The 14,802-nt window shown below is 36.5% G+C and overlaps 1 protein-coding gene across 41 annotated transcripts in view; it reads right to left on the bottom strand.

Annotated features, from left to right (window-relative positions):
- NRXN3 (neurexin 3) overlaps nucleotides 1–14,802 on the bottom strand; it is a 1,705,132-nt gene that overhangs the window by 167,297 nt on the left and 1,523,033 nt on the right. For 27 of the 41 annotated variants that reach the window (XR_010130801.1, XR_010130802.1, XR_010130803.1 and 24 more), the window contains one exon: nucleotides 4,778–4,867. The exons of the other annotated variants lie outside the window; for them this stretch is intronic. Coding sequence is in view for 24 of the 27 variants with exons in the window: in XM_055361100.2 (XP_055217075.1) it covers nucleotides 4,778–4,867 (90 nt within the window). In the remaining 3 variants the exon portion in view is untranslated. The remainder of the gene's footprint in view (nucleotides 1–4,777; nucleotides 4,868–14,802) is intronic. 41 annotated transcript variants of the gene reach the window in all.

Here is a 14,802-nt window from a genome sequence, read left to right as displayed (position 1 = left end):
TCTATTTTCTGGTTAACAAAATCATGAGAGATAAATTCCTATCTCTATTAATTTGTTTTTAGGAGGATGGATTATGGTCCCACAACCAAATTATTCCCTCAGTATGAAATATAAGCATATTGGTAATGCTCCAGTCCTGAGGAAGTTGTCCTTCAGATGTCCTGAGGAAGTTGTCCTTCAGATTTAATAAATTTTTTAAAATGGGTGGATATTAATGAAGAAAGCAACACATAAAACTCCTTAAAATGACATAGAGGTGTGTTAATGAGTTGAAGAATATCAATAGTTCACTTTATTTCGAGTTCCCACTTTGACACCATTTATACTGCTCTGAAAAGTATCAAAATGAAAAATCATACCAGTATAGAGTTTAGAAGAATGAAACCCAACTAAAATTCCTCCCAACTCTTTCTACTTATAAAACTCTCAAGTATGAGATTTTTTTTTCCGAAGAAAACTCAAGAGCTTTTTAAAATTTATTGCAATTTATCAGAACAGCAACATGCTAAGGCCTTCTTTACTGTTACGTCTCCAGATTACTTCATTTTGCTTTTCCATATGAAGAAAGGAAAAAAGAAAGACTTATTAATGGAATTAAATATACGCCTTCTGAAGTTTTCTCCACTTAGTGATCAAACAACGCTCCACTCATTCTTAATCTAATCACCTGAATTACCTTAGCTAGAAATAACTAGAAACAATTTTGTTATTTATGACTACTTAATAAAAAGAGGGTTTTTAACAAAATTATAAAGCTTTTTGCTTTATAATTTCCAATATGAATAGAGGGATATTGTCATGTTTGGGCTTTAAAAATCTACCACTATTACATGGTCTTCAAGGCTACACAATGTTGACCTGTCCTTGAATTCCTGGTGTATAATGTGAAATACCTTCTCAATGTATAACAATGAAAGAAATGGAAGTGGCAGAGAAGAGAATGCTCATCCAATCAGAGGATACTCCTTAGACAAGAGTTAATTCTGCACACTGGGCAACTCATAGTGCCCATTAATCAAGAATGATTTATAAATAATAGCCCTTTGGAAGCTTTCAACACTGCAGTATGGTGAATTGGCCAGAGAGCTTTGTTATAGTGAAAAGGATCTATACTTTGTAAAAATCTCCAGAACCTGAATACGGGATCTGCTGGCCTTAATGACTACAGAATTACCCAGATCCCAAGGATGCAATCAAAACGGATCTCATAGATTTTCGTCATTTTCTCAGCAATTCATTTAGTGTGTTGTGCATATGCATCACTGTCTGTATTTTGTCCTCTGTCCTCTTCACACAAGACGCAGCAGAAAGTTCAATGCATAATAATACTAAGTAATGTGCTGGAGTTCATACCTCTTTACTGTTTTATTGTTGATGACAGTTTTTTTTTTTGTTTTTTTTTTTTTCTGGAAGCCCTGAGCTTACTACAAAAGACATGAAATGATGGAAGGGGAAAATAAATTCTCCCTCAACCCCACAGAGGCATTTGAAGCAGCTTAACATAATGAATTAGAAATTAGAAGCAGCTGCCTAGCAGGAGATTTCTAGGAAAAATTTCAGTACCTTACATTAGACAGCCTAATGCCAAGAGATACTTTCCATGCACACAACTGCTGGCGAATCATAATATTTATCCATCTCTTTATTTTGTATATAGTTCAGCACTGGTGATAAGTTAACAGTTATACTTGATTACAGGTAGAAAATCTTACATTCTAATATCCTTGAAAATACTTCACAATAATAACCTCTATAATAGTTCTCATCTTATTTCTCCAGTGGTGTTATTATGCCAGTGCTTACAAATAAAAAGAGGATCAGAGAAAACTGAAATGCAAAGCTGAATTACACCAGCTAGAGACGATGAGTCTCCTTCATTCCAGTTGCCATCATTCACTCCACAAAGTGCTCTTTGCCTGTTCAAGACTGACCCAAGCATCAGGAAAGGCAAGGCAGGTTTCCTGGGCTACAAGATTTAAACTGCCCCTCTACTCCTGACTACAGCTACTTTCCCAGAGAGATCTGACTAATCAATTCTTGAGAATAAGACACTGGTGGAGTGAGACAGTAAAGGGGGTTGTCTATGTTTCAGTTTTTCATCTTGCCATAGGGAGTGTTTGCTTTTCTGTTTGCTTGTTTCATGGTCTGTTTCTGGCTAGATCTGCTCTTCTGCTGTAGTAAAACCCTCTCCTAGCTCCCTGTACCTTGGATTAGGTGGTTAATAGCAAAGCTAGCAATCAGTAAAGGAACAGTAGAGCACTCTTCGTGTCCTGCCATCCCTTACTCTGATTAATTTATCTCTGAGATAAACAGGGGTTAGTGAATAACAGAAAAAACCATCACTATTCATTCCCTATGAAGAATGTGAAGAACTGACCAGTTTCTTTTTATCATTTGCCCAAGATTTCCCCAAATCAATGCCAGATCTCATTATTCTCATTATTTTCACTCATGGCTTATGATCAGATTTTTATAATAACTGACCATTATATGTACATAAAAACATATATATATATGTGCATATTTATGCATATATATCCTAATCTGAGAACGATTTTATCTTTCTTAATGCAAAATTTGGTTATAACAAACACCAGTAGAGGAATTGTAGCAGGTTACTTTTTGTTTTAGATACCCATCCTCTTGGAAGTCATTAATTATTACCTCATTTGGACATCAAGTTCACATACTGCTTAAATTAAATCTTCGCATGTCTCCAGTCAGTGTTGCACAAAGACTAATTAATTAAACCTCAGAACACCCTTGGGGAATAGGCAGTATTATTTCGCCCGTCCTCAGATGGGAAATCTGAGATATAGAGAGGTTAAGTGGATTGTCTAAGGTCAGAAAGTTAGTCAATAGTAGACAGAGCCAGAAAAGAGACTTGGGAATGCTATGACCCAGCTCTCCTCCCCAATGACAGAAATAACTCCAAAGAGGCATTCCAAATACTTCCAAATGCATCTGTCTAATCATCCATCTATCTTTATCCTTTATATTCATTGTCTTTACAAGTCTTTGGTATATTTTATTCCTTTTGAAGGGAAGGTTAGCTAGGCAGAGGAAGAGGTAAGACAATAGAATGCATAGATGTTACTCACCCAAATTACAACAAAATTTTTTTTTCAGAGAACAAAATGTAGAAGAGAAACTCACGGTTTGCAAATAATTCTTTTCAGATTTATATGCATATATAATCATACATATATTTAAGAAACTAGGATATCTTCCCCCGTCCCACCTCAGCCACCCCTCCCCCCATCCCAGCCCCTCAACTTGTATATTTGAAAGCATCCTTTTATGTGAAAGCCAACGGGTAACAATTCTATTGTAAGAAAAACTAAAAGCCTACTAATAACTTTATAATGGTTTATACAAATGAAAATGCCTGGCATGCTATTAAACTTAGACTTAAAAGGCAATGGAGTAAAATAAAATATTATTAACATAAAATTGAAAGAAACAAAAAGGTTTCTCAGGCACATGAGACTCAGACATGCATCTAGTTTGCTTTTCCTGTTTAAAGTGAGGCAATCATTGTCTTTAATGTTAAAGGGACTTTATGAGCTGATGATTACTAAACAAAATTATTTGCTTTTTAGAGTTATTCTTATTTTTAATTAGACCACATACATTAAAAACAGGGCAAACAGTTAACACTCCGTGAGGATTTTCCACGTTTAAAGGTCTGAATGTCTTCCTCCAACTTAAAACTGTAGTAGTCCTTTGCTCTTTAAGTTGTATACTAAGTAATATACCTGGTTACTTCTTCTATATAACTCAATGAAATCTCTACAAATGTTAAGAGCTCCCTTTGGGTGTTGAGACAAGAGTAGCTTATACTGGCTCAACAACAACAAAAAAGAATACGTATCTTCTTAGAGACTGTTTTTCATTGAAAGACAATGGTTTATTTCCTAACAGCTAGAAGCTACACAGGAAAATTCTAACATCAGTTATAACCGCTGCCCTCTTTTATTAACAGTGGTTGTTGTCTCCAGCAAATCAGAGACTGCTGTTTTGCCTTTCATGAACCTTTTCTTTTCCAACTCATTATGTTAACTTCTTACACTTTTGTTGCATAAAACATCAAATACACAAGGGTATGCACACAACCGAAGTGTAAAATAAGTTTGTTTTTGTTTTTAGTTTCAGTCAGCAACTAGGACACAATTAATCTCTTAGAAAATAATTTTGCCTCTGTAGGTCTTAAAGGCAAAATTCATCTTTTTCACTTTTTTCTTTAAGAACAAATGTTAAAAAAAAAAAATACTCCCCTTACAATATTTAAGTAGTTTAAGTTACAAGAGTCAATCTATGGTTTTTTTGTTTGTTTGTTTGTTTGTTTGTTTTTTGTTTTGTTAAGCATGCTACAAGCCAAAACAGCCTCCAGGTGTAAGTTTAAAAAGCACTTCTGGAATTTCTTTAGAAAGCTTTGGTGTAAAAGGTAATTTAAAACAAATTAATAAATAATGTCATGCAGTGGTTAAATTGCCATAATACATTTCTGTTTTAGAAGTTCCTGGAATTTCTTGTTTGTGTTTGTCATGCTGATAGCAGGCTAGAAGTTAGTCCCTTTAACTGTATTTTAATGGCAATGTATTATAGCATGATTTATCAACATATGGCAGGTGGAAGCTGACACAAATTATAATGAAAATTAAAACAGTCATTTATGCAGCAGGCGATTATCATTTAAGGAACATTTATTTGCAGGCTTTAAAAATGAGGGTTTAGGATCAAATGATTTTAAAATGAAAGTTTTAATGACGGTTACCTTTTTCCTGCAGCCACTCCTCTACAGGCCGATTATATTTGAAGGGGATTTTCTGTTTTACCATTTGGAAGCGTTCATTATCAGTGTTGCCTTTAAAGTTTAAAAAACAGCTTAAAGAACAATCTGAAAAGTCAATAAGTCATTAAAAAACATCCTAGGTTTTTTGGTTTGTTTTATGAAGTTTTTAGAGATAGATATCAATTTATCTTTAGTAGAGGTGGAGTTGAAGTCACTCTGCCCTTGGTCGATAGGTTTAAAGGTCAGGTTAGTCTTAGCCATGCAGTACTCCATCATGTTTTGGAAAAGTGGCATGGAATGGGAATCCTTAAGAGGTCTGGCCGTTTACAGAAATGGATTTACCTTCACTCTCTCTCTGTCTCATCTCAACCACGCCTTAATTGGGCCAGTTGAGACACGAGGATCTCCTTGACCCATGAGTAATTCACCTGCCAGATCAGTTTCACATGTGAGAGGGGACCCTCGCTCCACAGTCACGCAAGCTGCACTATTAATCTACTGTATTCCCATCAGAAACATAGGGCCATGTCCTTCTTTTCTTCTCCTCTCAAGTGTTTGCAACAGCTTTATGTTCCGACAGGGGAAAGGAAGAGAGGACAATTTAAGCCTTGATGGCCAAGGGAGACTTCTTATTATTACATAAAGGATGTCCTTGCATCTCATTATCTTTGTCAAAGAGGTAGATCAGTACAGATAAGCTTTTATATCACTATCTTTCCAGATTTGTTCCACATTTTTAAAAATAAGGAAACTCAAATGTCTGGAAATAGAGGTAATTATAATATAGTGGTATAACATTTGTAGACTTTTGAGCACCGATATTTTATAATAGACACTGATTTTGTATATTTAGCCTCCCTCCACTTCCCTCCTTTCCTCTCTCCCTCCTGCTTTCTCTTTCTCTTACCTTCCTGTAAGAGGACCTTCCTGAACAAGCATCCATTCATAAAGCCTGTTAGGAATACTTCTTCCAAGCATGAAATATCTAATTAGTTTCAAGGCTCAAACATAATGGTTTTAACTGCCAGTATGCCCCCCCTCTTCCTTCGTAACTGCTATTACCACCGCTGAATGGTTTCCATAATTAGGACAGACTTGGAGAGTGGTGCTGTGGAGATACAGCCTTAATGAATATGCTTCAAATAACAAAATGATGAAGCCATGCCTTGGGAACTGTTCTATCTCATCAACCAACCTCACACTGATCTGGCAGAAATTAGTGAATTGTAATTCATTACTTTTGATTCATAGGCCTATATTGAAACTTGGGGAACTCCATTCCAAATTACCAATATTAAAAATGAAAGAAAAATCTCAAACCAGGTGGCTTGGAAACAATTTACAAAGAAGTCTAAAAGCCATAAAGAATATTAGAATTGCATATAGCATCAGACCAAAAGAATAGGGGCATGCTAAAGCATTTCAATTGCAGGGCCATCTCCATATAGGAGTCATTATTGGCTGAGAAGATTCCACCTGGGAATAAACTGGTACCTACCTTCTGTGTTGTGAAGGTGGGGGTATAGGATAGGAAACGGGTAGCAATATTGGAGGATGTTCACAAGGTTCCCCATTCACTTCTCATCCAGACAAATTATTCTAACAAGCTGACTCATATCTTTACTACCAGGAATTTTTAAAATAAGAACTCATAAAAGAGGCAACTATGAATCTGCTTCTAGCCTATGTTTTGGGACCGTATCTGGTTGGTACAGGGTATAACATATTAATGTATTGAAAAATAAAATGCAATAGGAACAATGAACAGTTTCGAACTGCAGTGGATAATTTAAAATTTTCCTCAAGGAATCATTTGTCATAGAAAAAAATGGAGAGAGCAGGCAAGGAGGAAAAAGAGAAAGGCAAGTTAATTTATTGGTGCTTCTTTATTGGTGCTTCAATAGCCCATGGTGAAAGAATATAGCTATCGATTAGAGATCATTGTAACGGTCTACCTTGGTAGATCTTGGTACAACATTCTATTCATTCAAAATAAAGTTGGGTAAACTTTTTAGACGTTTTCTTAGAAAAAGAAAGTGTACCTTTTTGAAACGAATCTACATCTATAACTCATAATCCTGCCCTATAGGTGACAGATATCATAAAGGATGTCATTCATCCTCCAGGGTTTTAGACACAACAGAATACTATACTGAGAAAAGGTAATTGGCTTGCGCCAGATCTGCCTTGAATGTATTCTATTACTTTGGGTTTTCTGTATCTGCCGTTGTTGGCTACACATTAAATATATTAATGACCTTCATTCTACTCACTATGGAATAGATTGGTGTAGTCAATAGCAAGTATAAAGCTAAATATTCTTAGCAAAATGCAGGGCAAAATCAGAAGTAACTAAAATTCCAAATTTCTAGAATTTAATATACACCAAATTAATTAAGAAGCTGTATTAATTTACTTCCTCCAAATACACAGGGCTCTTGTCCCTCCTAAGCATCCCCACCCTCATCATCTACTCTCTTTCAAACGTAAAGCACCATAGAAAATAATCTGGGGGCATGACACAGGCTAGAAAAAGAGATAACTATGTTAGATAAACAGTAAGTGACATGGGGAAGGACAGCATGGTCATGATTCAACCTTAGACCCTTCTGAAAGTGACAGAGAGTCATTCTTCTCCACCTCAGCTTTAAAGACATTTAGAAAAAAGTTTTAAGTTTTCCACACCAGATTGATAGTATCTGGCACTAAGGATAGCAATCTTGCATGCTGTTAAAAGTTGTGAAAGATGGAAGGTCATTTGGAAAACCAAATTTGTTTAAGTTGCCGCATTAACATTGTTCTTAGTCTCTTTTCATGTTCTTGTTGGTTTTTATTTTAATTTATCTCAAACATTAGTAAGAACTGTTTTAGAAACATGTGCATGAGAGTGAGTTATTTGCCCCATGCCTCATTTGCTAGTTTGACTGAAGAGCAAACAACCTTCTAAATATAAGTATTCTTATACAGGGCTACTCTAAAAGCTGAACAAACCTCACCAAATTCACCTACATTCTTGCTAAATCTTTAATGATATTCAGTCATATATTTCATATAGCAACAAGTATGTACATTTAAACAAAGGGTGAAATCAATTCTTCAACAGAAAGTGATGGCTATACTCAAGAAAGAATGGCCCTATAAGTAGTAAACATCATAATATCATTAAAAGGAGGCATACGTGCATTACTAATTAGAGAAAAAAATGTAATAACTTCCTTTCCTAATCACACTGAGAAATCTATAAATTACACAAAGAGATCTTCAAATAAACCGTTCTTAAATTACTTCTGTGGATCCGACACCTATATGGGACTGGATTTTAGAAAAAAACATATTAGTCACATTTTATTGTACTTAAATATATGTGTGTTTATTCCCATCTATTTTTGATAACGGATTGAGAACATTATACATTTGGCCTCTTCTGGTCATTTTCATTTGGACCACTGGCTCTAGTATCAAGTATTTCAATTCCTGGAGACGTGTGCAACAAGCACATGCACTGTGGAATTATAATATTGTGAAGAACAGAATACTTTGAGGTGAAAGTATCGAAGCCCAACTGGTTCATAGTTCCAACCTTTACACTCCAACCTCACATTTTCCACTTTGGGTGAATCCACTTAGGATACAAGTAAAAGGGAAAGACATGGAAAGCAAACTGACCCTTGAGTAGGCCTCAATATACATCAATTCCTCTTTAAGGTGAGACTCGAAATTTATTAACAGTCTCCAAGGAATACAATTATTTCAAGTGAAAAAACTGAAAAATAGAACTCTTGTATAGCATGGAAGATAACTTTTACAACACTGCGCTTACACTTTATTGGTCCAAACATGGGTCCTATTTAATTAGAAGGTATACTAATACTCTTAAAGCCATAATCAATACAGCATAGGAGTTAAGACCATGGGCTCTGGAGACAAATCTGGTTTTGAGTTCTAACTTTATCACTTATTAGCTGTGTGACCTTGGGCAAGTCACTTGGCCTCAGTTTCCCCATTTCTCAATTTACCATAGGACTTAGTATAGAATAATAGGGAGTACAGCATAGTTAAACTATCATTATTAATATGACTCAACTCTTTTCTAATGATCAGAAGGAAGCTCATTAGTTCCACGGTGTGCTTCCCTTGTCTCACTACCTTATCAGTCCTTCATTCGAAAGATGACCATATTCTATTTGGTCCCACTTACCAGTCCTTCATTCGAAAGATGACCATATTCTATTTGGTCCCACAAAAGTCATCTTCCAAAGATCAACTGACCATAGAAAATGTAACATCCTTAATATTCCCTTAAATCTCTTATCTATCACTTTATGTGTTTCTGTATCTTCTAACATACTCAGCTAAGCCCATTTCCAAGACAAAGTGGATTTCTAAAACCACTGAAAGTAAAAGAGCAATTCAGGCATTGACAAATGTGATTTCTTGGTCCAGCCACAGGTAATGATGATATACTGCTGCTAAGCTGAGAAAGAGTGGCTTAAAGGTTCTGCCAATTTGCACCAGGCTGGCAGAAAGCACTTTCTTGCAGGTAGACCATTAATACCACCTGAAATGTTGTCAAGCACGTGGACATGCTAATAGGAATATCCTAACAACATTCGTCTGTGCAAAATGAATGGCAAAGGTATTTTTGAATTTTGTCTTGAGCCCTGAAATGAAGGAGGAACAAATTTTCTTTATTGCTTTGTTGACACTAAAAAATCAGACTGTGGGTCTAATGAACAGTCAAAGAATAAATGCTACGTATTAAAGCCAGAGGCAAAAGAAAATCAATGTAGTGGTACTGCTGCCCTCAAGTACTAGGGCAGTTTAGAGGTTATTGCCATGTCTCTTCCCCCGAAGAACACTTTCTAAGTTTCAGAGAAAGTATATGACACTAAAGGAAGGGAACTCCAGAAACTCTGAACTTGGCTTGAGCCACATTTCTGGCCTTGTCTCAGACCAACTCAGAGTCAGAGAGGGAGGTGTTGCACACCCAAAGGCCATCTAGAATGTTTGGCCACTTGTAAGTGATAGATGGATCTCAGCAAAAAACTAATACCTTGTATTTATAAAGTGCCTTTTGACCAAGGAGCTCAAAATGCAATTATAAGCATCATCTCATTAATCCTCACTACACACCTTTGGGGCAGAAGGAAAAAGAACTATTTATATGTTGTGAGCCTTGATCCTTTAATGTGCCAAGGTAAAGAAATTAATGTCTTGGAACAGAAAATTGATCGGCTTGGGGGAAGTAAATTAATAGACCCAGAGCACAAGGGCATTATTAAGTAAGGGAGCTTTTTAAGTGGCTCCTTGAGCCAGGGAGACCCTGGAAAGAAGTGCAAATCACCCTGGCATACACCAAGTTGGCTGATAAAGCTCACCTCTACATGTCTTCTGGATATGTTCTGATAATGGCAAATATATACGAGCAGACAGTATCATTTCCTTCCTAAATTAAAGTTGTAGTATGGGTTTACCAACTCTAGGCTGTGCTAGTTGATCTGTTTAAGCAAAGATGGCCCAAACATGAGTGAAAAGAATATTGGATATGGAGTCAGACAAACTTTGAATCAAGTCCAGACATTTATCAGTTTTGTGAACTTGGGCAATTTATTTAATCTAGATGAGTCTTGGTGTCTTCATCTGTTTTTTGTTTGTTTTAAAAAAGGTAATATCTATATTGCATGGTTTTATCCAAATTAAATGCAATAACTCAGGCAAGGGCTTAGCTTGTGGGGAATCAAAAGAGGTTGGGAGTTGAGAGAGCCTGTGATTTGTTTTAATTCTTAGGATCCTTCCCTAACACTCACCTAAGGCTTAGAAAAGAAAGTTCTTTCTCCCAGTAAGGAGCCTTAAATAGCAGGGGGATGGGAGTCAGGGTAAATCCTTGCCTTGAGAGCCTTCCAAAACCTTTTTCAGTCTCGATATTTGCATTGAGCTCTAGCCTCTGCCTGTGCCCTCTCTCTGATGAGCCTGTAGACATTTAGTTATCATGTCCAACTATCTTTTTTTTTTTCTTCTCTGAGACAGGCAGGCTGGAGTGCAGTGGTGTGATCTTGGCTCACTGCAGCCTCAGCCTCCCGAGTAGCTGGGACTATGGGCATGCACCATCATGCCCAGCTAATTTTTAGGAGAGATGGGGTTTCACTGTGTTGGCCAGGCTGGTCTCCAACTCCTGACCTCGTGATCCTCCCGCCTCGACCTCTCAAAGTGCTGGGATTACAGGCATGAGCCACCACACCTGGCCTATCATGTCCAAATATCTTATAGGCTATGGAATGGGAATGGAACCATGCCGGAGATGTAACCCTGGTGTATTACGTCCAGCTATCCGAATGTTCATGCCCCTATTCCTTGCCGTCTGTTGCTGGTTGAATATACATGTTTTGTGCATACATGTTAATATTAGACTTCTCTTTCATATCCTAAACAAATCAAAAATCCATTTCTGCTGAGGTATTATGTACTAAAATGATTTACTTTGATGCAATAATTACAACATATTTCACCAATCATTATCCTTTCTCAGTACTTTGAGACCATTTGTAACTCACTTCCTGAAGCTCATTTCTCCTCCTCTATCAAGGATACTTTCAATCCCAGTTAGGTTAATAAAACTAGACCCAGGCAACTGCAACCTCTTTATTCATTCCTATAATTTAAGAGAATATTTTCAAGCAACTTCAAATGAAACTTTCTTCAGTATGCCAGGTTAACCTGGCACCAATTCTTTATTTAAGAGCCCCTCTCAAAAAGGCCATGTTATAAATTAACAAAACATAAACTGACTGTAAAATTTGCTTTCTTTCCTCAAATGTCACTTTTTTTTTCCTTCCACAATTATTCTGAAATATGCACTGAAGCTACAGTAGTTGATTTCAATGTCTGAATTTTGTCTTGTTCCTTTCTGGTAACCATGCTTAGTTTTAGCCATGTCTTAGTGCATTTTAAGTTTTAGTTTCTTCATATTTAAAAGGGGATCATAATAATAATTGCAACATGGGATTGCGGTGAGAATTAAAAGGAAATGTATGTAAAGCATGTTGCAAATCTGTGGCACAAAATAATCCCTCAATATATGATTTGTTATAACAAGTACCTGATTCAGAAGAGTTAAACTAAAAAGAAGGCAAACTCCACAAGAATTACTTCCCTACAGAATTTTTGGTGTCAAATATTTTCAAATATCCTTTTCAAAATAAAGCTTTAATGTTTGCTCTTCAGCCGTTTGACATATGATCCCTTCAAGATTTCCCCAGGTGCCTTTCCTCTTATCACTTATTTCCTCCTTGCTGCAAAAGCCACAGTGTTATTTTGGGGCTCACTCTTTCCCCTGTGATCCAGGCCTTCCCACGTGTCCACCCTCTGTGTCATCTCCGCTTCTCTGTAATGTTGTTCTTCCTTTTATTTCTATCTACCCTCTTCCTCCCACTCCCCATCCCCATCTCCTCTCATTCCTCTCATGTTTGGTTATTTATTTCTAAGTAGAGAACATCAAACGCAAGGTTTTTGAAGCCAGAATGCCAGAATATTTGATTTTTTAAAATTCTGTTCATTTAAACATACATATGTGGTGTCCCCACACAGCTCAGAGGACAGGGAGGAGGTTTGGGAGGACAATTCCACTGCACAACAGAGGAACATTGTCATCCCGTCAACAGGAAAGTCATGCTATTATTAATATCTCCGATGCTCAAGAAACTTATGACATAGTAATCCTTCTGTATACATCCTATAGAATTGCCAGTGTTTATAAAATTGTAGACATTTTAGACCATCCTTGAACCCCCTTGCCTAAGAATGAATTTATTATTCCCAAAATATCTAAAAGTAACAATCACTGTTCTAGTCACCACCCACAGGAGGCCTGACTAGTATACTGATTTGCAACCGTTGCTTCAACAACCACATCATAACAGGACCACATATTAGGCTTGTTTCTAACTAAAACTCAAGCCAGTTTCTAGTTGAATGGCTTCCCAAAGAAATTGTTCCATGTTGCATTCATACAACATACTTTATGAACGTCCAACAGGTATTTATATCTCATTAAATGTATTCTTTTTGTTTCATAACAGCATCCAAACATGGTAAGAAAATGTTTAACTCTAGGATTTTTTGTTTCTGGTAGGAGATACCTCTCTCAGCTTTGTGTTATCTGCAAATTTAATAAGCATATTTTTGGTGCATTCATTCTAGCCCCTGAATAGGAAGATTATGATGGAGCTATAAAATATCTAAAAATACTTTGAAACTCCTCTGTGTAAGAGGTGAGGTTTGATTCTTCAACCTTGATTGTGGGCTGGACTTAGTGACTTGATTCTACAGAGTAAAACACGGTAGAAGGAACAGTGTGTGGACTTAGAGACTGAGTCATAAAAGGTGCTCTCTCTCGGACCACTCATTTCGAGCAAGCTAGACTCACGTCATGAAGACACTTAAGAAGTTCTATGGAAACATACATAAGGCAAGGAACTGAGCCAGAGAGTAACTGATGCTTCCAGTCAACATCCATGTGAGTGAAAGATTTCCAGGTAATCAGATCTCCCAGGTCTAGATAACACTGAGATGACTGCAGCTGTAGTTCATACCAACTGCAACTCATCAGACACCTTAAGCCAGAATCACTCAACTAAGCTGCTATCAAATTCTGACCTATAGAAACTGTGAGATAATAAATTTTACTTTTATTATTTTAGTTTACCTCAGACTTTACAGTGTAACCAGAAAGCTTCAAATGATGGAACACAGGCAGGTCTCTTTAAGATCCCTTCATAGTTCTCTGTACATTACAGTATACTGCTTTAGGGAAATGAAGATACACTGTGCACGGTATTTATAATATCCTCCTCACCTGCCAATTTGCTATTGCTATCCAAGAGAAAGTTACACTAGCATGCGTGAGTTTTTGTTTGTTTGTTTTTTAATGAGCCCAGGTTAGTTCTCAGCCATCACCATATTCTTTTTTAAATCTAGCTAAATGTGTACCAATTTTTGGTCAAATGAAACACTGGAGAAGTTTTATATATCAGTCCCGAGTTTAAGAGATCCATCCTATTATACAGTGTAAAATTTAGGACACTTTTCCCAGACTAGTTTTCTATTCTGACTGGCTCCTGTTAATTATTTCTGACCGAACATTAAAGGGGCTTAGAATTCAAGTTCCTTAAGCACTTCTAATGTCATTCATCTAAGACCCAGAAATTAGAGTTTCTTTGAAGAACTCTATTACCATTTCCTCACCGTGTGAGGGGTGGGAGGGGACTGGATTTTCTTATTTATTTTGTTTGCATTGGTCATTATAGTCTGAAGGAAATTCTTTTTGCTAAATAATATATTAGTGACAGATGTAGATGTCCATTTAGGGAGTGAAGGAATTTCAGGTAATCACCATGGTCCCTCTTTAGAGTAAATGCTTTCCTATTTTATAATTAATTAAATAAAAACAGTTTCTGGGAGTAGAGTTTGCTGGGATTTATAGCTTATAATTTGAGAGAAGGAGCCCATCATTTTTAGGTTGTGGAGACCTCAAAGACCATCTAAGAAATATATATTCTCTATTTTGATGTTTCTCAAACCTCTGCTTAGAACATCATTAGAAAAAGAGCTCCTAGCAACAAGCAAGCATCAGAGAGTATCGATCTTGAAAACAACTTTTTCTCCCCGTAAAGTTAATAATTAAAGAATTGTCTACACTCCTATTTGTTTGGCTGCATAGAATTTTTAAGGCTTCTCAAAAATTAAACCAGCTGGCAGCCATGTATCATTTAGTGCAAGATTCAAAGGTCAGATATACACTATTAAAATGTGGTACAAGAATCAAAATTTTCCCAGAGAAGAAATAACCTCAGGGGATGCAGTAGTTGTAGTATGTCTTGAATTCATACAATGCCTCGTTAATTCTACTTGGCAAATTAATTCAAATTGATTTGTTTGTGAGAACTGCAACATGGCCTCAAATCTGGCTACAAACAAAGGATAATGATAAACAACAAAGTACTAAGCTCACA

The sequence above is a fragment of the Gorilla gorilla genome, chromosome 15, assembly GCF_029281585.2.
Source record: "Gorilla gorilla gorilla isolate KB3781 chromosome 15, NHGRI_mGorGor1-v2.1_pri, whole genome shotgun sequence".
Classification (NCBI taxonomy): domain Eukaryota; kingdom Metazoa; phylum Chordata; class Mammalia; order Primates; family Hominidae; genus Gorilla; species Gorilla gorilla.
The sequence above is the reverse complement of the archived record's forward strand: the minus strand, read 5'-3'. Positions and strand labels throughout refer to the sequence as shown.